Here is a 23,542-nt window from a genome sequence, read left to right as displayed (position 1 = left end):
ACTTATTTTCAAATTTTGATTTTGTGTGAACTATTTCATTTTGAAGCACCTCCCACTTATCTCATACTCTTCACAACTGGTAATTAAAAATTAAAGTGATATGATAAAAACCATCTAGGGTCCAAATCCTAATAACCCCCCAAAAATGAAAGAAATTGGTTCAGCCGTATTAGCGTGATGAGCGGACAAAGGATTTTGTACGTTCTCTTTTATATATATATATATATATATATATATATATATATATATATATATATATATATATATATATATATATATATATATATATATTTCAAATTGTAACTTCGTGGTGTTTACGAAATGCTTAACGTTTTACAAAATGCGACACACAATTTCTTGACTCTTAGCGTGGATGTCCGTAGGATATTTTTGATCTGCTATAGCTACAACAATATTATGATAACTTGAAAGAAATAGATTGAAACAAAACCAAATGATTTAAATTTGATTTTTAAAAAAGAAAGAAATTCTCAAAGGCATATTTCCAAATTGAATTTGCGCAATATTTAATACATACTTTTCTTTTTAATTCAAAGAAAAAATATACTCTTATTATCCTATCTCTGAAATATGTCTAACAAAAGAAAGAAAAAATAAATACTGTACGTCAGGTAGGACCTCTTAAAATGTTTCCATATGGGACTAAATTAACCCAGGAGAAAAATTAGCTTCATTGAATAATATTAAATGGTGCCTCAAGCGACCTAAAGTTTTGAATCCAATTACAATACACAGTATATGAGAAAAATCTGGAATATACTGTCGTAATTTAGAAACGGCTTAAGGGAATGCAAAAATAATTTGGACAATGGAACTAGATGAAGAAATATACCTAATTTTGTATAGTATTGTCATGGCGGCCATCTCAAAGTCCGCCATCTTGGATTCAGGTCAAAATTTTTAAATAGATAGAGGGTCATGTGACATATCGTTTGAGGTAGCGTTTCACCAGAAGCACAAATCTGGCGCTATTTTGATTATAGCTTTAGTGATGTAAGAATTATTACCTATGAAAAAAAATCTCCTTTTCACAGGTAATAATCCTTACACAACTACCAGTAGACATGAGTTTGGTACGAAAAGAACAAAAGGGGTATGCACTACAGTAAATAAATTAGTGTTTAATATAACTATAATAAGTACTGTCTATACTATGTGAGAAAGCAAATTAGTATGTCTTAACATGTATTTCCAAGAACTGAACACACTTCGAAAATCCAGGGCGTCAACTGCCCCTTGCACCCTGCTGCAGATGTCATGAGAGTGAGTTCTCTTCCGAATAAAGTTTTTGTACTAACTACAGTATAACATAATTTAGCTGACGAAATTGTAACAAGGAAGTTTAGTGCAGTGTAGTGATGACGAGAACCAGATCCTGTCATTCAAGTCTCGCATAATATAGATTCGGGTACACAATATACGGGTACCCAATTCTCAGTTCTGTAACAGGATTCCCGATTCTCGATTCCGGAACCGATTACCCGAGTTTCGTTTTTGAAACCTAATACCTGATTTTTACTCGATTCGGAACCAGGTAACTTGAATCCTAAATTTTCTCGCCTTTCCTAGTGCGGTGGCTGTACCTTTTTCATTACATGCTAATACTATTATAGGGGAGGTAGCTCGGTTTATATCGAAAGGATTTTAAAGGTTACTTCGAACTCAGTCCGATTTTGAAGTTTACTCACTTCATTCAACTTACAAGAAACCACCGCAGCTACTGATTTGACCCTTGGCACTATGAACTATCGTACGACATCGAAGTTTCTATTGGAGCGAACTCCAGCGAATTACGTGCAAGGGAATTCAGGCTCCACTCTTCCCTGCAAGTTTTCCGACTGATATTGGAGACATCTTTTCAACAGGCCAAAGCTATAGAAATCCATTGTACGGGGACCAGGACTATTCACAGGAATATCTTGAAACGAAATTACTCGGATTCCTCAATTTTGTTCCATTTCCTGTTTAAAAGCGCAGAGATTTTCTGGCGGTATGACTTGAAGCTTTGTCTATATGAATTCTCATCTACTTCGTGTCCGTACCGCACGATTGTGGAATGTCGATTCTAAAGATAGGCGTCATTCCTGAAAGTATCTTGCATTCACTTTCACGTTTTAATTAACTTTGTGTATCAGCAACTTCCTCCTCGTAACTGAATCTTGTAACAACTATAAACCCACACAAGGAACTTTTCCGGCAGTGACAAACAAAGTTGAAGAGGCCCTTGTCATCGCTGTTGCACCTGAATGTGACTACAAACAGTGAGATGGATGTATGGATCTGGCGGTGCCATTTATATCCTGCCAAGTGCTTTTCTTACAGTTACCTGCAGTTCGTTTTGCGTTCCTCAATGTATCGTCCAAGGCACATATAAACACGTTACACGTTACGGACGCACCTCAGTCGGAGCCGCTTGCAAATAGCTGTATTCACAGTTGAAGGTGACTATAATTGAATTGTTAGTTTATTGCACGTTTGATTGGTGTACTTTCCTGACACAGCAATCGGCAGATCTCTTGCTAATTGGTGTGTCAGTTTCCTTGGAGGAATCTTCCTGGTGCTTTTCGTGGGCGACTGTTTCGCCACGGGCTCCTGATTTGTGTAACGGGCCACAATAGCTTTCGTAATAGTCACTTATAAGTGTGAATCCATTCTCCTGGCGCTGTTTCACTGTCCTTATGTAGGGACAACGAGCATTGTAAAGGGTCAAGACATTGCTCTTCCTAGTAACGGTTAATTTAGGTTCAATTTGTCAATACTCACGCACATTACACCTACTTACACCTTCAGACAAACTACTGCTCAGGACAGCAGATATGTTGTTCTAGCATAATTCCCCAGATGACAGTGGTGTTCCTAATTCGGTTCAATATAAACCAAACAACATACTGTAGAATTTAAAAGTGGAAATACAAAAATAGGTCATTTCCTGTGATAGATAGTAACTTAGGTTATTCCTGAAAATATACAATGCAAATGAGATATGCATACAAGGATACGAATGAAAAAGAACCTTTATGAAATCTTCCAGTCTTATGTCCCACGGTTATGCCGCACAAGCTAAAGGAGACGGTGATGATGAGAAATGAATGAAATGATGAAATGAAGAAAATTCTGTTCCCGAAAGAAAACCACGCACATGGTGTTTGTGGACCACAAAGTCCACTTGGCTCGAGCTGGTATCGAACCAGAGATCCTACGCACCGGAAGTGAACGCTCTACCACTGACCCATCGCGACCCCAAAAAACCTTGGGAAAAAGGAGGAGCATACTGTGTGCGTTTCCTGATTGAAAGCAATGGAAAAGACTAGAATCTGTCTAAATATTGGTAGGAGAAGACTGAAGAGCACTAGTTAGTAAAACTGAAAACCAGTGAGAAAGTGTTAGGAATAGGGGAGAGAAGCAAGAACATTGCAGGTAAATAAGAGAAGTACAAAGATAGGGCATCGCTTCAGAGGAAATAGTTCTGAGAAACATGATAGATCATAAGGGGAGAGAGAAAAGCGAAAGGAAAAAATGACATTATTGATGATGTTAAGAGGAATAACAAGGCGAAGTAGTCAACTGACGATCCTGGTAGATTGGTTCCTAACCGGCGTGTGGGACAGTCCCATGCAGTGTGTCGCGAAATTTTACAATTTAAAAATCATGAAACTTGAATAATTAGTTAAAATCAATTTTGGGACAGATTGTTCCAGTCAATGCCTCCAGCGGAAGCATCAGCACTACGTAGAGCAACTAATTTATAGAAACCTGGTCACACAGTGTTATCATTTGTATTATTGTTATTAATTAAAAAAAACAAACATGTGTGTCGTGATATGGACATTCAATAAATTAAATGTCATCAGCATTTCAGCAAAAGAAATTGGGAACTTCTGGTGACTTCTAAATGTAGTGGTAAGTGATCTGTTATGGATAACATAATACTTAATGATTGCGATAACAGTATTAAGTCATAATTTTATGTGGGTGTGCGAATGGATGAGTGGAAATTTTGAGTAGGTGGGCGGGTGCTCAACCTCTCCCTCTGTTGGCGCCGACTCTGGGTCTCTATGAACTATGATTTATTGTTGAACCTCGGCTAAAAGCGCCCTCAGTAAATTGATTCCAGGCATTCCTCATCGAAGTCGAGGATGCTAATTAGGAATGATGAAGCTATATTTGTTATGCACGACGCCAGAACTCCAATTATAAAAAAACCCAGTCATCCGGATCGGTCTTAGGAAAAAAAAATACATTTTCGAAAGAAAAAAAGAATCTAGCGAACTGAAATATGAACTGTACTATATTCGTTCTAAACATGTAATTGCCTTGAAATTCATATGTAAACCAATATTAAAATGTATCTTTAATGGAAATTATATATATTTTCAAAATTGTTTTTAGGTAGGCCTAGTAAAAGTGCACTTATTTTCAGAACATTATTATTATGCTCTTATGTTTTTCTTAATTAAATAAAAGCGGTGGGCACGATGCCTCAGTGGTAATCATTATGTCCGTGAGATTTCTCGGGGTACTCCCATTTCCTTCCACCAATTCCACCATTTCTTATTCCACCAATTCTTCCATCATCATTTATTCACTTGTCGTAATTATCCGTCTCCCTTAGCCTAAAGGAGCATAATCGCGAGATGTTAAACTGAAAAATTTCATCATTTCATATTAAACAAAGGGAGGTTTGGAAAATATTTTATCTCACTACCTATATATATATATATATATATATATATATATATATATATATATATATATATATATATATATATATATATATATATATATATATATGATTTCTCCAATTATCTGGATTTCTGCATATCCGAATTACACCCAGAACTCATTAATCCAGATAATTGGAGTTTCCTGTATTTGCAAATAATACTTTCTCCCTCGGCAATGAATGAAGCCAAAGTAGCGATATGAAATGCAGTATACTATGTCAATATATATATATGATTCCTGAACTGTCATCTGACTAAAATCTCTCTCTCTCTCTTTCTCTCTACTTGTGGATGGATACAGGCGAGCACTGTACACGAATCAGCACAGCGCCAAATTTAACGTAAACTTGTCCTTGTCTAAAAGAAGTTCTCGTCTGACCTTGATAGGCTTGCGGTTTTTATCATTTGTTTTCCTTTAGCTTACAAAGATTGTGCTCTGCTACAGAAACTTGACCTGCGTGATAGCTGATCATACATCCTGTCATTATACCGCGTTTACATTCCATGCACATACTTTTCCTTCTTGCCTGCTTCCTGTACATTTGGTGCGGTTTAAATTACAGTCATTCTGTTTGGAATAGAATAAAGAGCAAAACGATACTTGTATGTCGAAGTCAGAGGGAACTATGCTTGTTTATTCGTTTACGTTTAGCCTCTGTTTTCAGCACCGAGGTTGTATGAAGTGAAGACCTACAGTTTAACGTGGAATCTGAACTATCCTAATGCCTTCAAGTTTCAATGCTCTCGATCTCTGGACGATGTATACCACAGGCGCACGCGTTACCCACTAGACCAGCGATGAGAGCAGAGAGGATATCGCAGTCATGTTGGTAGCAATATGAATATACGAGGAAGTATCAAAAAGTTCGCGCAATTACCTAGAAGAAAATCATTCCCGAGAACTCTGACACCATGATGGTATTAGTCCTTGTCTACATAGTTACCGTGCCCTGCGACACATTTTTGCCAGCAGTTCTTCACTTTCCATAGGCCTGTTTTGTAAAAGCCTGCAGTTTGGCGTTGAAACCACAGTTCATCCTCAGAAATGACGTCATCTCTACTGTCAAACTGCCGTCCTCTGACAAGGTACATTCGCAAAGTGTCCCCTCGGGATTCGTGTAAAATTGATTCAAATGCAAATTTCGCCGCGGCCCAATGTGTATTGTACTAATTCTAGCGGCCCATAAGATAATTTGCCTATTTATAAACAGGGTCAGCCTTAAGCCTATTGGACCGATTGTTCCCAATCGGGACCACGCCTAAGGGGGGCCGCGCTAGTGCTGTCTACTCTACTGTCCAGTTTAATCTACTCTCCAGTGCCGTTTTAACAGCATACAGAGCCGTAGCTAGAGATTTCGGTGACCGGGACGAAGTAGAATTCGGCGTCCTCTACATTCACCATACCAAACTTTTTCTTTTTTCTTTTCTTTTCTTTTCTTTTTCTTTCTTTTTTTTTGTTTTGTTTGAATATAAGAGAAGCAGCTTTTGTTGTTATGCTATGCTGAGGTTTTATCAAGCTGCTTGGACAGATTATTGAAACGCCCAAAATCGATCATGTATTCTTTTACAAACAATTCATGTTCATGTTTTCAAAAGTCTTTTCGGGGGGCGCGGTGGCTCAGTGGTAGAGCGTTCACCTCCGGTGCTTGGGGTCCCTGGTTCGATCCCAGCTCGCGCCGTGTGAACTTTGTGGTGGACAAACACCGTGCTCGTGGGTTTTCTCGGGGTTCTCCCGTTTCCTCCCACTTTCTTCATTCCACCATTTCACTCATCTCTCATTATCACCGTCTCCTTTAGCCTAACCGGCATAACCGTGGGACGTTAAACAAAGATTTCATTTCATTTCATTTCAAAAGTCTTTTCATGTTTTATGTTTTCAAGAGGCTTTTTTGGACAAAAACTTCACAAAATTACCTTTTGTTGTATACAAATCCACTTGGAGAACAGTTATGAAAATTTACAGCTATTTACGTTTCATACTATCGATAAGAAATGGAATTTCAATACATTAGAAACTATGTGCTTTCAAAATGTTCGAAATAGGTGACAACATTAACTTTTAGTAATAATTGTAAACTTTCGTGACTTTATTCTGCATATGACCACACAAATAGCATTTTAATTTCGATTCGTTTAATACTAGCAATTAAACGGGTTGAATACATTAATGATAGATTTTCTTTTATTACTCTTAAGGGTTAGTGGTGTGATATTATTGTTTTAAATGTGCATGCTCCAACGGAAGATATGGATGACGATAGTGTTTACGAAGAAATAGTAGAACGGGTATTTGTCCAATTCCCGCGATACCATATGAAAATTCTATTAGGGGATTTCAACGCGAAAGGGAAAGAAAGTCTGCATAACAAAAGTAATGACAACGGCGTTAGAATCGTGACCTTCGCAACATCCAAATACCTTATCGTGAAGAATACAAAATTCCCACATCGCGAAATTCATAAATACACATTGACCTCACCAGATGGAAGAACACACAATCAAACTCACACATTATTGTTCAACTTTATTATAAGGAAAATAGGGACCAGGGTCGAGAGCTAAATAGTCCTAAATAGTATTCATCACGTTACGGCGTATGCTGATAATATAAATCTGATAGGAGAAAATAGAACAATATAATAAAATGCAGAGGTCTTATTAAACGCTTGCAGGTTTAGAATTAAATGTAGGGGAAAAAACTAAATACGTTGAAGTTCGCTGGGATATTTGTCTGTGCCATTTATATTCCACCGGATTCAAATTTAAAAACTTACGAAGAGTTTTATCACAGGGGCGTCATTTCGGACTTCGCTTGGGGGGGGGGGCAAGAGACCACCGACATAAGACTTTCGCGTTTTGTACTAGTATATTAGTAGACAATCTATATCTATATTATATCTATTATTAGTATATTAATCTATTATTAATATTATTAATATATTATTAATAATCTATTAATTATTATTAATTATTATCAATTATAATCTATTATTAATATATAGTATCTATTAATATTATATCTATTATTAGTATATTAGTAGACAATCTAGTAAAGAATATGTATTCCTCAAACTCTTGGGGGGGCAATTGCCCCCTCCTGCCCCCCCTAAATGACGCCCCTGTTTTATCAATTTATCGAGAGTAACTGTCCACCAGGAAGCACAATTCTCTGCATCGGAGATTTTAATATTGCAGAAATTACAAATTCTTGTTTTGATCTTATGTCCTCAACAACCAAGTGTAAAGATGTGTATAACTTTATGTCCTTATACAATTTATCATCATTCAACGACATACAAAACACAAATGGCCGCACATTAGACCTAGTACTTTCTAATATCAAAGATGTAGTTGTTTCTAAAGAGTATCCACTTGTTCGAGAGGATAGACATCACCCAGCAATCCTAGTGTCTTTAACTCTTAATCATATTACTAAATTAAAGCAAGTTCCTAAAGTAACTGGTTTCAACTTTAAAAGGGCTGATTTCACAAAATTATATATAGAATTGTCAAACTTATCTTGGGATTGCCTTTCTCAAAATGATGATGTTAATTGTACTGTTTCAAAATTCTACGAAATGATTTATAACGTATTCAGCCGATGCGTCCCTGCTAAAAAGCACGTCAATGCCAGTTATCCGTGCTGGTTTACCTATGATATAATCAAAAAAATCAAACGGAAATCTTACCATCGTAAAAAGTGGAAAGAGGGGCTAAATAGTATTTCATACCATCGTGAACAGTTCCTGAAACTACGAAAAGAAATTAAATCAGAAATTTCGAGAGCGTACAAGGCATTTATTTCACATTCTGAATTTACTGTAGAAAAAGACCCACGGCAGTTCTGGTATTTTATTAAAAGTAAAACCAAGCATCTTTCGTCAGATTCTCTAACATATAATGGTAACGAATTAAAACATAACAAAGAGATTTCTGAGGCATTCGCGCATTATTTTCAGTCGGTATATAGTAGTGTACCCGCTAAATACGACACAGATTATCTAATAACAAATAATTCGGAATGTAGTATATTAGACACCTTTCATATAAAGGAATTAGAATTAGAAGAAATTGAGCAGGCTATTAAAGCGCTGAAACCCAAAACATCTTGTAGTATAGATGACATTCCACCGTATGTGGTGAAGGGCTGTTTAGATATATTCAAGCATCCACTCCACATTATCTTTAATATGTCCATTAAAACCAATATATTTCCGAATAAATGGAAAGAAGGTCTCATTTGCCCTATTCCTAAATCTGGAAACAGGAATGAGATAGAGAACTTCAGACCCGTAGCCATCCTATCTCCCTTTGCAAAAGTTCTTGAAACCATATTATACAACAGAATTTTAAACCATGTTAAGCCTGTCATATCTGAACATCAACACGGATTTTTAAGGAATAAATCCACAACAACCAATCTAGCAATAATAACGGATTACATAGCAAGAGAGTTAGACAAATGCGGTCAAGTGGACGTCATTTATACGGATTTCAGTAAGGCTTTCGACAGAGTTGACCATGACGTGCTACTACAGAAATTGGTATCTTTCAATTTTTCTAAACGAGCAATAGAGTACTTCGCTTCCTACTTGTGCGATCGAGAGCAAGCTGTCTCTTACAAGGGATATATTACCATGAAATTTACCACATTATCAGGTGTTCCTCAAGGATCCCATTTAGGTCCGCTATTATTTCTTCTTGTAATTAATGATATCTCAACCTATGTTAAAAACTCTCACTTTCTGTTGTTTGCTGATGATCTCAAATGATATTCTAAAATAAACACAATAGATGACTGCACACAACTCGAGCAGGATTTACAGGGTGTTGGGCAATGGTGTGCCAAAAACAAACTTTCATTGAATATCTCTAAATGCAAGTCTTTATCGTTCTCAAGGAAAGAAAATCCCATCAATCATCTGTATATAATTAATGGCATATCTCTGTGTAAACCAAATTCAGTTAAAGATTTAGGAGTAATTTTTGATTCAAAATTGACCTTCTCTCATCACATTGATGCAATCTCTAACGCTGCATTCAGAAACCTCGGTTTTATCTATAGAATGGGTAAAGAGTTTAGAAACGAGTCTACATTCATTAAACTTTATAATTTGTACGTAAGGTCCCGATTAGAATATGCGTGCGTTATTTGGACACCGAATGTAAATAAATACTTACAAGCGATAGAAAACATACAATTTAAATTTTTAAAAATGCTTACGTACAAGAAAACAGCTTTCTATCCCAAACAGATTCCCTACGTGGACTTAGTAAGGAGTTTGAATTTCCTAACGTTGACGAATCGACGAAAGATGTTTGATTTACTATTTTTATATAAAGTATTAAATAATAAAATTGACTGTCCAGAGCTACTCACGAAAATATATCTGAGCGTTCCAACAGGCAGAGCAAGACCAGGGAATACTGGTATATTTTTCTGTGAAAGGGCACGAACAAATATTCTCAATAAATCTCCGCTGTGGAGAATGTGTGACTCCTACAATGAATCTATATATATAAAAGAGAACGCACAAAATCCTTTGTCCGCTCATCACGCTAATACGGCTGAACCGATTTCTTTCATTTTTGGGGGGTTGTTAGGATTTGGACCCTAGATGGTTTTTATCATATCACTTTAATTTTCAATTACCAGTGTCTTGAGATAATTGACCAATCAGGTGTCAATACGTACAAAAAATCCTTTGTCCGCTCATCACGCTAATACGGCTGAACCGATTTCTTTCATTTTTGGGGGGTTGTTAGGATGTGGACCCTAGATGTTTTTTATCATATCACTTTAATTTTCAATTACCAGTGTCTTGAGATAATTGACCATTCAGGTGTCCATACGTACAAATCCTTTGTTATTAGTTCATCATAGGTATAAAAATAAACGTATTTATATGCAACCCGCATGACCCTGTGACTCGGCGGGTTAACATAACTGACAGGCGCTATAAATCACTTGAAAGCGAAAAAGTAAAAATTATCTAAGTAACAAAGTTTATTGCGTTCCGGGATGACCGCAGCGAAGCGGGGCGGGTTGGGGTGACCGCAGCGAAGCGGGGCGGGTTAACATAAATGACAGGCGATATAATGTTAACATTAGTGCAATCTTCTATGGTTTTTATCATATCACTTGAAAGCGAAAAAGTAAAAATTATCTAAGTAACAAAGTTTATTGCGTTCCGGGGTGACCGCAGCGAAGCGGGGTGAACGCTGCTAGTTAAGTCATAAAACTGATGTATTAGATATATTCAGTATGTCAGAATATGTATTTAGAAATAGGATTATTACCGAGTACCTGACACTCGAAGTGCATTGATTAATTGTACGGGTAAAAGTATATATGTATATGTATGTATTATACGACACTATAATTAGGCATTAAGCCTGTTGTGTTGTTTTCTAAATAAATAAATAAATAAATACTGCAAATTATGAATGCGTCAAAGTATCAAATAATGCTTTCGAGAAAGTGGATACTTTCAAGTATCTAGGATAAAAAGCATATCCAAGAAAAAAAAATAAGTGTCAACTGAAAGCAGGGAATTCGTGTTAATATTCAATTCAAAATCTTTTGTCGCAGCAAATGCTGTCGAGGGATTTGAGGCTTAAAATATATAAAACGATAATCATGCCTGTTGTTCTGTATGGTTGCGAAATATGGTCACTTAATTTAAGGGAAGAATGCAGACTAAAAGTATTTGAGAATAATATCTAGACGAATAATCGGACCCAAAAGGAACGGGAATGGTCAATGGTAGAAACTTCATAAAACGAGGAATTGCATAATTTATACTCTTTACCAAACATTGTTAGAGTCATCAAATCTAGGAGTGAGTCACCAAATCAGAGAGTCAGTGTACGTCTGATGAGGATCTTGGCTAGAAGATCGAAACGTCACGTGTAAATGTGTTTTTATATTAAATAAGTGCAGTCTTATTCAGCAGTGTGTTTATTTTTTCTGATTTTATTTGCAAGACGTATGACTATGATTGTGTGTCAGTATGTCAATGGAATAAAGAAAAATTACTCGTAGTTATCAGCCTTTGAAAAAGACGAAATTCGTTGGGTTAAATTCTGACCCCTTAAGCCCCTATTCTACAACTACTTCAAGTTCGAAAATGTTATTATTACCCTTGTTTACGTTCATTTTTAATATTCCCACTCAAATAGCAGCTTCATGTGTCTCCTCACTCCTCTCATTTTCATACCTTCACTCTCACCATCGTGGTTAATCTGATTGGATAGAAAAGCGTGGTTAACTAAGCAAATTCTTCACGATTACAACGCCGAACACATATTTCAGATTTTGACTGTTTCCGATTTTGAAACTGCTCCTGCGTATACAATAAGTCATTACTCGGCACCTTGTATATCACATTGTCATTAACAAATCAAAGTAATAAGTAAAAAGTTGTGACTCTTATTGAAACGTGAATTGCGAGCAGAGCGAGCAAAAAATTATTTAACATATTTATTTCCTTGCAAACCGACAGCATTATTCATTTAATAGGGCGCCAATACTCATACGGGGTGCCGCGTCGTTTGCTCTTTTCCAACATTTTTTTTCTTCTTGCTATTAGCGCCTGGGGCGACCGCCCCGCTCATCCCCCCCAAGCTACGGCTCTGACAGCATATTTGACTCCAGAGCAAACAAGTGTGTTGTGGTCCCTATGACTAAATTTTGCTCCTAATACACATAATTAATACATGCCATTCTGCTCGCGGGGCCCCCGCTCAAGTAGATGTGGTACCGTTAAAATTGCCCTGTTACTCTCGGTGGTCAAGTACACACGACACAACATATTGCAATATAAATACATCCATGGACTCTACAAGGGAGATATGGCCTCTTCCTAACAATTAAATGAATCGTTTGTATTAAGTTTCCGGGATTAAGCTAATATTTTCTGAATTTAATGCTGCAGTAGTTTATTTATTTTTTTACGTTTACAACTTCTGTTGTAAAAATAGATATTATGTCGAGGTAGTATTTTGCACACCCCCAACATCCCTAACACTCCTCCAAATTTCCTTATACACACACACACACACACACACACACACACTCTCTCTCTTGGCGTAAATACATTGTTTTCTTTGAGTTTGTGTAGGGTGCACACCCTCTGTTATTTGAAACACCCCACTAAATACAAGTTCCTGGCATTCCTACTGATTATGTCATGTGATTCTATCATGCATACTGAGATGGTATCAAATAAATCAGCCTCAGTGCGACTTCTTTGCATATCCTTTCTCTTATTATAGCTATATTAAAAATACAAAACCAGAGGACAAACTTTGCCCTCTCCTGCGAAAAATCCCGTGGTTGTGTTTTTAAAAAAATCAAGTCAAGAAAACCGAATATATACTATAGTGCGTACTGAATAGGTGGCCGGTTATGAAGGTTTATCTTCTAACTCGATAATCCAATGGAAAATATGCCATCCATCTTCCATCAGTTTCTTAAGGTTTGTGATCGTCTCATCTCATCATTTCTTTTTGTCTGAAGTCGATAATAATTTCAAGCTGATTATACCTTTCGTAAGTAGCTACCTACGATGCACTCACTAGCGTACATTAGGTTTTGTCTGACTTGAATTATTCTCAAAGCTGTTAGGAAATCTTTGAACCAACGAATTCATATCAATATGCATTTCATTATGTCTTGCAAATATAAACTTATGAAAACATAGACTTCACCATTGTATTTCTTGTAAAATTCTAGCCCAGTTTGTAATATTACATGACCTCCTTCCTATTAAAAAAAAAAAAAAAAAGTTGGGCGAGATACAAGATGGCCGACTTTAAGATGGCGGCCATGATAAGCATACCTCGAATAAATGTCTACCTCCTTCCGGTGTCGGCTAATGTGTTTTTGTTTTTCATTCCGTGACCCGTTTCACAAATAAAATGAAATTTTCAAACTTGTAGCACGTTGTTATGGCTTACTCTGATCAATCAGGTTTTCGGCCACTGCAGCCATCTTTATGGACGGAAGCACTTTAAATTTAGCTTACGCTCGTTTCTTGATATTCCACACTTCTTTGCCAAGTTTGATCAAGAAACTAGATTTCCACATCGATAGGTTTACTTGTAAGAGAAGACAACTATGAAACACCGGTACAAAACTTCCTTGAAAAATTGCGAGGCACAAGGGTGAAATATGTATTTTAAAATTCGTTCACTGTCTGCATTTCCATTTGTTATTTCTCTGAAAATTAGCTGCTATAAGCAATGGAAAAGGTGAGGGTTTTCATCAGAACATTTTGCAGATGAAAAACATTAAAAGGGAAATGGGTATAATGACTAGGCCAGCAGAGCTCCTTCGTGGCTAAGCGATTCGGTACGCGCCTTTCGCGTAAGAGACCCGGGTTCGATTCTCGGCGTGAGCTCATGTGGTTCGGATCTCACGTTAATCAGTAGTTCTCGTTTGAAATAACCTCGCTGCTGAAAGAGACGTTAAACTTAAAATAAACTCAACTCACTAGACCAGCAGGAAGAGCATTATTTATATATATATATATATATATATATATATATATATATATATATATATATATATATATATATATATATATATATATATATATATATATATATATATATATATATACAGGGTGGTAAGAAAGTATTTGAACATACTTCGGGAGCTGATTGCTGACACCGAAACAAGCAAAAAACTCTCTGGAATTTTGGTAAGTGAGGGCTAGTTTCGGCGATATAAGGATCCGAAAGCGTCGGAAAAATGAACTTCAGAGGGCTGTAATTCTAAACCAACAATACGTAGAGAGTGTAGTTTAGAACATAACACTCGAAGTCATACCTGCTCGATTGAAAAATGTATGTTTCAAACCTCCGCAAAATGTGTGTGAGGGATTCCCCAAAGGAACGTAGGAATATCCTATAACCTGGCAAGTAATCTCTACGTTTAACATGCAATACCTTCTAAACGGTACAAGGTATGGTAAAATTCACTGCTCCAGTAAATTTCAGAGAGAATTATACATGAATTTCATGTATCACTTGCACTTATTCCCATTTGAAAAACCGAAAGTTGAATCCAATATGGCAGATCCAAGGTGGCAGTCGGGGTGGGTAACATGTGTCAGAGAAGCAGTACTTGATCCAATTTGTTTTGCATATGGCCACATTCATGTTCAGTTACATCTAAAGAAAATAAAAGTAATTTTGTGTTCGAGTGTTATAGTAGTGTATGATTGAATTCCGGTTATATGAAGGCCTATAAATATGCAAATTACCCGTATGGACCGCTAAAATTAGTACAATACACATTGGACCTCAGAGAACTTTGCATTTGATTCAATTTTCTTATACTTCTTTAATCTCTTCATGGATCTGCTTTGCTGATTTCACCTGAAGATGGAGGAACTTCATGACGCTCCATGCTTCAACCTTGTCAGTCATCGCACTTTCAGTGATTTACTTGAAAAAAAAAAGTGTTAATGAGTCGAGAATTTGCATGGTTAAAACACCAGGATCTAACTATAAGGGAGGGAGTTCGTAGTTCGTCATCCTCTAGGCGACTGCACGAACTTTTTGACACCCCTCGTAACTCCAGATTTCGTCTCACCCAGTCCAAAGTAACAATACGCAATGCAACGCGAGAACTCGTATGGGAACAAATCTCAAGTGGATGACTTACGCAATGGCGGCGGTAAAGCCCCGTAGATACATCTGTGCTGACATTTTCCCCTTCTCCCGAACTTAAAGGGTCCCTTTAAGTTATGAAATTCGATTCGTATAAGAATTGCTTCTTATTTCTTCCCATCCTACAGCAAAACTTAGGAAAAATACTTAGCAAAAGAAAACTTCACAAATTTATATTTTATTTGTATTTTCAACGAATCTAAGGATAGAACAAAAATAATTCATGAGATTGTAGTAGCGTATAAAGCCCAAACGTTTCTCTATAAAACGAATAATTTCAAGGTAAGCCTTATCAGGCACGTAGCCAGGATTTCGTGAAGGGGGGGGGGGTCCGTGACATGAAATACTGTTGTCATCACAGCAGCGGCTCTATCATTCTAAACTATTTTACTGGAACATATATTGGTTCGTTCAGCCAGGATTTCGTAACGGGGAAGGGGGTGGGGCGTGACATGAAATTCTAAATGCCCACGAGCTCGATCAATGTAAACTACTTTACTATCAACATATATTGGTTTGTTAGCACAAAAAATGAGGATATGCTGGTAATTAGATCTATTTTAATAACAAACTATGAGAAATCTCGAGTAAAATAATAATAAAAAAAGTGCTGAAAAAGATTTTACAATATTTACATCACTCCTCTGTTCATTCAAATATAACAATTTTCCTTTCATTATAACCCCAACTACTATAAGAAGTACATATTCACTATTATAAAAAGTACATACTCAATAATGTCTTGTAAAATATTTTACAATATCTGCGTTCCTTTCTCTGTTGAATCAAATGTTAACAGAACTTTCTTTCCATATAAATTTTTGTTTTTATTATTCCGTCAACTACTGTCTGTTCCAATGACAGGTTAAAGGAGCAGTAGAAGATTGTTTTTGAAGTAACATGTTTGATACTGCAAGGATGCGATGACGAAAATTTATGATAAAAAAATGTCCACATTGTTACACAGCGGTACTATACTTTCGGAAGCTTCAAATTTCCCTTGAAATACCCCTCCCTGACTAGTAGCAGAAAGTCTGAGAATTTCGTAACTCTTCTAGAAATTCTGAGAATTCCGTAACTACTAGAAATTTCAAATTCCCTGACTCTTCCAGGATATCTCGCTCACCTCGCTACCATGTATTTCAAGTAATACAAATCTCCTCATAAGAAAAAGTAACCAAAAGCTTCCTGATTTTTTATTTTTTTTAACGCGATCCTTCTTTTTCACATTTCATTTTTCATCCTTACTTATTTTTTTTCCATTTCTGGTCTCGAAGCGGAGGTCCGGACCCCCCGGACACCTCCCCCTTGGCTACGTGCCTGGCCTTATTTACATAGGATGTCACTTTCTAATTCAGTGTGGATTCATAATGTATGAAGAACAGTTTTTCTTTTTCTCAAGTTGTTCCTGTTTCAATCTGCACTATTTGTACTTTTGTGTTAAATTATATATTATAACAAGTTATTAGCAAATTAAATAAAAGTTCAATTATATTTTTCAGAAATGTGTGGAATTTGGGCAATCTTTGGTGTTGACACAAACAACACAGTACACTGCAATGATTCCTTTAGTAGAATCAGGCATAGAGGACCAGACGCATGGAGAATAGAATCAGATCACAGGTATCAGGTAATTTATATTTTCTTTTCATTCAGTAAGAAAAAAATTCTAAAATGATTTTTTCCTTTTCATTAAGATTAAGTGGTATTGTAATCTCATTTTTACAATTAAGCATTAGCATGTGAAAAATTATTTTTAAGTGCTACGTTACAGTGACGACGCCAGCCGTAGGTTCTATGGGGACAACTAAGCGGCAAATGAAGTTTGGGGAGAAATATCCTTTTGTATTCCGAAAGGGATATTTTTAAATTACCTAAACTTAAAAATACAACATGACCACGAGGAGTAGTCGTGAGTTCAGACAACCACCGGAGTACGCTCGCCCCTTGACCCCCTTTGGCGTCGTCATTACTACATTATAGATATGTAATCATTCAAAACAAATATCAAATATTTAATTTTAAGTAATTGACTCTACTTGGATAATTAAAGTTTTGTCTTTTCTATAACACAATTGGAATATTAGAATCCTAACCAGGGCACCCAGCTGTCCTATTTTCCTATTTTTTCCTATATTTTGGAAATTTGTGTATATTTGTCCTACATATGTCCTATATTTTAATCTTGCCCTATATTTCCTATATTTTTCACTGTTTGAATTATTAAAAATACAAGTCAAGGATATTTCCAATGATGATTTAAATTGCTCCATATTAGCAATATGCTAAATAAGTCATAGTATTTTTTAAGGGACTAGTCACTAATCCTCACTATTATATTTGGAACTTCAATCTTTCGTATCCTCCCATGTCCACTTTTTTTCCTGTGTTTCCAGTGTGCTTATTCCTTCGCAATAAAGCTTAGCGGAGAAACCTTGCCACGCTCCAGTCTCTTATAACGTAAGCTGTGTTAGCATTTTCTTTCAGCAGTGTATGCAACAGTATTAACCAGGCATAGAGGTGTGTTTTTATTCACCAATATATACCAACGTATTCCAATATTGCTGTGCATAATATAAGGGTTCCCACGTGTCTTGGAAAATTTGGTAATAAGTGTTTCGTGGAAACGTCCTGAAAAAGTCATGGAAAGCAGAAAAATGGTGAAAATCCCGGAAATGTCCTGGAAATTATTTATGAAGTGGAAATATCCTGAAATTTATGTTCTGTAACAGTTGTTAGAAATGTGTATATATAATTTGCAGGGCTGTAAAGAATGAAATGCTGTTACATTATTTATTTTAGAGGGAAATACGTTGATCAAATAATTCAATGTTTAATTATATTCAAATATTTCATTACACAGTTATTATTTTTTTTTAATAATAAACGTTGCTTTGTTCAGTGATTTTTTAAAGTTCAAGCTATTTAGGTAGCAAAGCTAATATGAACCAGTTAGTTAGTATATCTAGTCATTTATTTCAATCAGTTTCTTTCTTCCAAAACAATACAGCAGGTCTACTAACAAGGAAACCGATTCAAGTGTGACAAAAAAATTGTGGACGAGTTTATGCGCAAACGAAGTGTTTTTGTGTACAATTAAACCCATTAGAGGGAAAACACCCTGATCTCAACCGTTCCGGAGATATAGAGGAATAGGGAGAAGGCTGGTGCTCCGATATTTTGCGAATTTTTGAATATGTAGCAATAATACAAGTAAAAGAGACTTTTTAAAATGAAGAATTCCTTCATCCACGAAACTGTAGTAATACGTCGCGTCGCCTTAAACATGAGGGTTACACAACAGAGAGTCCATAAAAATTCTAGGGGAAAAATGTTTTGGAGAAGGGAGGCGAAAATACCGGAGTTCCATTGTTGCCTAAAATATGCGTGTAAAGTGTCTGTGTATAGGTTTCTTGGTACGCTGAATCGAATAAAAGCATCATCAGTCAAATAGGATGAAAAATGTAAAAAAATGGTAGCCGTCCGAACTTTCCAAACATTTATAATTTCTACAATTATTAACCGTTCGGAACTGTATGTGATATACAGTACCGGTATATAAGGTGTACAGGTTTTCGTTTTTTAAGTAGAATATACTATTTTTGTTTATTAATTCATACTTTGCGTTTTAATATGTTTCACACAACTACACACTGTCGTACTTACGTTTGCAACAATATGTGTTTATGTTTCATATTATTTGATTTGCTTTTCTATTGCGCTTTTGCACAGAATATGGCCTTGTATCTTTATTCACATAATAATGTCTCAGATCCTTTGGCAATATAATTAATACATTTTCATATCACCTTTTCTCATTTTCTACGAACTAAAAACATGATATATTAGCAAGTAATATCATAGGATAATTTTGTTCTTCGTGTCAATGGCGTTTGTTATTCCTCATAGCCCCTTCCTTATACGGCCCCAGGTAAAAGCTACGTCACTCACCTCATCATTCAACACCACTTTTATTCGCTCTGATCCATCTTTCTTAACGTTTCAATGCAATTTTCAAACATATTCACTCGCAACACAGCCGAAAATCCACAAAATATCAGAGCACCTTCTTTCTCCTTACCTCTATATCTCCGGAACGGTTGAGTTCGATGGTTTTCCCCTCTAATGGGTTTAATTGTACACAAAAACATTTCGTTTGTGCCTAAACTCGTCCGCAATTTCGTATCACACTTGAATCGGTTTCTTTGTTAGTTTAGAATGTTTTATATGCTCTTATTCTGTATTAATCTAAATCTTGTTTCCAGTTGTCCATTGGAGTAAAGGATGGCCTGCCTTTTCTTACAATACATTGTGTGTGTGTGTGTATGCGTGCGTGCGTGCTTGCGTGTGTGTGTGTGTGTGTGTTTCAGAGCATAATATTTTATTGTATAAGCCAAACTGTCCTATATTTTTTCCATGTCCTGCTGGGAGGCCTGTCTAACCCATTAAGTTCTGTGTAATAATGAATTCTATTGTAGAAGTCGTGAATGTATTATTACCAAGATCAAAAACTATTCACTTTAAAATATATTTAAAAATGTACATATCAGATTGGAGCTTTGATTTAAAATGTTAAACTATTGTTTGTATGATAACATTAACGTGAAGACTTGAACAACCCGAATACTATACAATGTTAAATTTATTACCAAGTATTAAAAGCTCACTATACAATATTATTTTAAAAAATCATAGTTTTGATATTTTTATCAACTCAAATTAAGTGAAATTTTCATACGAGATTCTGAGAAGCATTTTATAAAATTCCTAGAATGTACTTCTTACTATGTATGCTTGTTTCGTTGCTTATAATTAGTGTTGCTCACGAGACGAGACAAAACACCATTTTTGTGACATGAAATACGAAACAATAGACCCCATACTTTTCGAGACGAGATAGCACTTTCTCGAGACGAGACAGCCCCAAATCTACTCTCGTTGAAACACTACATAAAGTTTGATACATACTTGTAGAAAAATATGATTAAAAAATAGTAAATAAGTAATATGCATTAAGCCTTGAGAGGAAAGTGTAAAATAATTTGGAATTCACTATACTTTCAGCATTGCTGCGTTGGTTTCCATCGGCTAATTATTGTGGATTCAGTGTATGGTATGCAACCTATGAGGTTAAGACAGTATCCACACATCACATTACTATGCAATGGAGAAATTTACAACTGTATGAGAGTAAGTTTCTTTTCTATTTAAAATAAAAATGTACATTTTTCCCCCTTTCTGTTCAAAGTAAGTAACTTCCTTCATTTAAGGCAGTGATTCGCAACAGGTCTGTTGCAAAATTTTAGAATTTAAAAATAAACTCTATGTTGTGCAAGAGGCCTATAAGAGTACACTGTATATAAGATACGTTACTTATACCATGAAACTTTTAGTAATATAAAGTAAGTTAAAATCAATTTTGAAAACTTACCGTGCGTAACCTAAGTGTGGCACGCTGTCTTGGAAGGGTGTCGCCAATCAAAGGGACGTGGAAATCATTGATTTAAGGTATTATTTTATGATCTAATGCTGTTATGGTTCTTAATAGTACGAAAAATACATTCTAAAGTTTAACACAAGGTCTGTTGTAGACAGTGTTTCTTTCGGAAACAATGTTCCGGGGGGCACACTTAATATTCCGGGGGAGCACTGCTGGTACTATACTGTTTATACTATACTATACTATATTATAGAGGTATAGAGGTCTATACTATATTATAGAGGTGTAATTTTGGTTTTCTCCGGGGAGGCACCCAGAGCTTCGGGGATCAGTGCTCTCTCAAAAATGTGTCTGGAAGAAACACTGGTTGTAGATTTATTGATGTTTTCCCGTTCAATTACAATATTTGAGTATTTGTTAATACCAATAAAGACACAGTTGTTATGCTTTATAGACCATAGATGCTACTGCATAACTAGTGTTTCCAGAGTAGATAGGCGCACACAAGGCCATAGCTACTTCCTTATCAATAAGAAGTAAAGCTGAATAGGGGTTGCGAGAACGTCAAATAATCTTATTGCGCAATAAATTTACTGTTTGTTTCATTGAGTTCCGAGTCCCATGCTTACATTTTGTAGACTAAGACAGATGTTGAAAAACGCGTAAGTAACGAAATTAAGGGTGAAATAAAAACACGAGACACTTGTGTTCAATGAAGGGCAGGACACGAATCCTCCATAACCCTCTTAAGTAATTTAAAAGCTAGGGCATAAATTCGTTCTACTCTGTAATAAGTGTTATTATTCTTTATGATAATATAACTTACTCGTGGGTATGTAGTTAGCATATGCATCTCTGCACATGAGATCTGGGTTTCGATTCCTGACGGGAGTTTATGTACTTCAGATCCCATGTTAAGCTGTAAATCCATATAGTCCTCATATAGTCTCGATGCTGACAACAGGTACGTAAACTGCAATCCATTCATTTGTGGTATATTAATTACATTGTTAGCTTTTTTATGTGAATACATATGCATAATCCGCGTCACCCGAATTGGCGTATGGCATTAGCCAATAAGCTCGCAGTGCACTGTTACTAAACCTTCAGGGAGGAATCTAATCATTCATAATTGATTTTGTTTGTATTTGTGGACAATTATGAATGATTAGATTCGTCACGGAAGGTTTGGTAACAGTACACAGTGAGCTTATTGGCTGACTCCATACGCCAATTCGGGTGACGCGGAGCGATCAGTATCTTTCCTCATTTACATTTTCGTAATTATACTTTTCAGAAAAAGAATTATGTCGCGATTTGAAATAGGTCTATATGTATAAAATTTAAAAACAAAAAGAGGTTTATGTGGTTTGAATGCTAATACAGTATCATCATAAAGTTGTACACAGTTACAAAAAACTGCATGTAAAAACTTTATATTTGTTTACATATTTTCAATTAAATGCTCGACTTTGTGTTATGCATTTTTTAATAAGATTAGTTTGTACAAGGTATATGTAGTTGGCTAAACTTAACGTTTTGAATATAGAAAATTTAAACTATCTCTTGCCTATTAATGTACCGGTACTGTACTTGATTTTAACTAGTTTTGCATTCACCCACAACCATAAACGTAAATTTTATGGCGAGACTTGCAAGAAAAGTCTAAAAACATAAAGAAAATCAGCCTCGAAACAAATCATTTTGCAAATGTGAGAACAGAATTTTCAAAATTAGGTGGGCGGCTATGTTTTTAAAAATAAGAATAAACATCCATGAACAAAATTATATTAGTTCTCACGAATGACTTTTGTTATGTAAATTTCGAGTAGAAATTCTAATTTAAAAGGTCATTTTGATTTTATAGGTACTGACATTATCTGCTTATAGAACATACATAAAGTTCGGTCATCGTCAGGGGCTACGACTTTGTAGGTTCCGCAATGAACTCCTGTTTATACGTGTACACGCAACGCGTTTCTCGTTGTATATGATAACTCTTTTAGTCATTGCCTATCATTTGATCTGATTGAAAGTGTACTATGTAAATCGATAACAATATTTATTTTTTCAATTTTTGACAGTTTGTCTGACACCTGTGAATAGTAAGTTCGCTTCACACATTTGCATTCCTTTAAAAACTACGAAATTGTATGTTTTAACTTAAGACGGAACAAAATTCCAGCACACTTATACGATTATCATTTACTTCTGACCGCTGGAACGTTTTGACCTTGAAAATACCTTGAGGGTTGCTCTCAAGTTAATTTCTGTTCGCTAGGTAGTCCTATGCTTTATGCTGTCAAATATAGGCAGTGACTTGTTAGTTCAAAATAAATAATTTTCCAAAACGGAATTTCGAAAAATAATTTTAGAACGCAAAGATTTAACAAACTTCTGAATTTAGAAAGTTACAGAATTTTGGATTTAACAATAGACACATGTAATCAAATATAGGGATAACAATCGTCATCACGTCAAAGATAGGCCAGAAACATCGCTTACATAGGTACTATCACTGAATGCATGGAGTTCTGTGGTGGGAAGCCTAGGGAATGAGAACTTTGGAAATACAAGAAGATGGTAGGAGGATAATATAAAGCTGAATCGTAGTGAGGTGGGTAATGTAACAATCCAGAGCGGATTGACTTAGTGGAGAGATTTTGTTTCTCCGACG

The 23,542-nt window shown here is 35.8% G+C and overlaps 1 protein-coding gene across 1 annotated transcript in view; it reads left to right on the top strand.

Annotated features, from left to right (window-relative positions):
• Positions 1-23,542, top strand: part of AsnS (asparagine synthetase) — an 84,524-nt gene that overhangs the window by 19,652 nt on the left and 41,330 nt on the right. The window contains exons 2-3 of the mRNA XM_081736453.1: positions 16,928-17,055; positions 20,490-20,615. Of these exons, the coding sequence (XP_081592579.1) occupies positions 16,930-17,055; positions 20,490-20,615 (252 nt within the window). The 5' untranslated portion in view covers positions 16,928-16,929. The remainder of the gene's footprint in view (positions 1-16,927; positions 17,056-20,489; positions 20,616-23,542) is intronic.

Source organism: Thermobia domestica, chromosome 13 (genome assembly GCF_964235325.1).
Source record: "Thermobia domestica chromosome 13, izTheDome1.hap1.1, whole genome shotgun sequence".
Lineage (NCBI taxonomy): Eukaryota > Metazoa > Arthropoda > Insecta > Zygentoma > Lepismatidae > Thermobia > Thermobia domestica.
The sequence above is the reverse complement of the archived record's forward strand: the minus strand, read 5'-3'. Positions and strand labels throughout refer to the sequence as shown.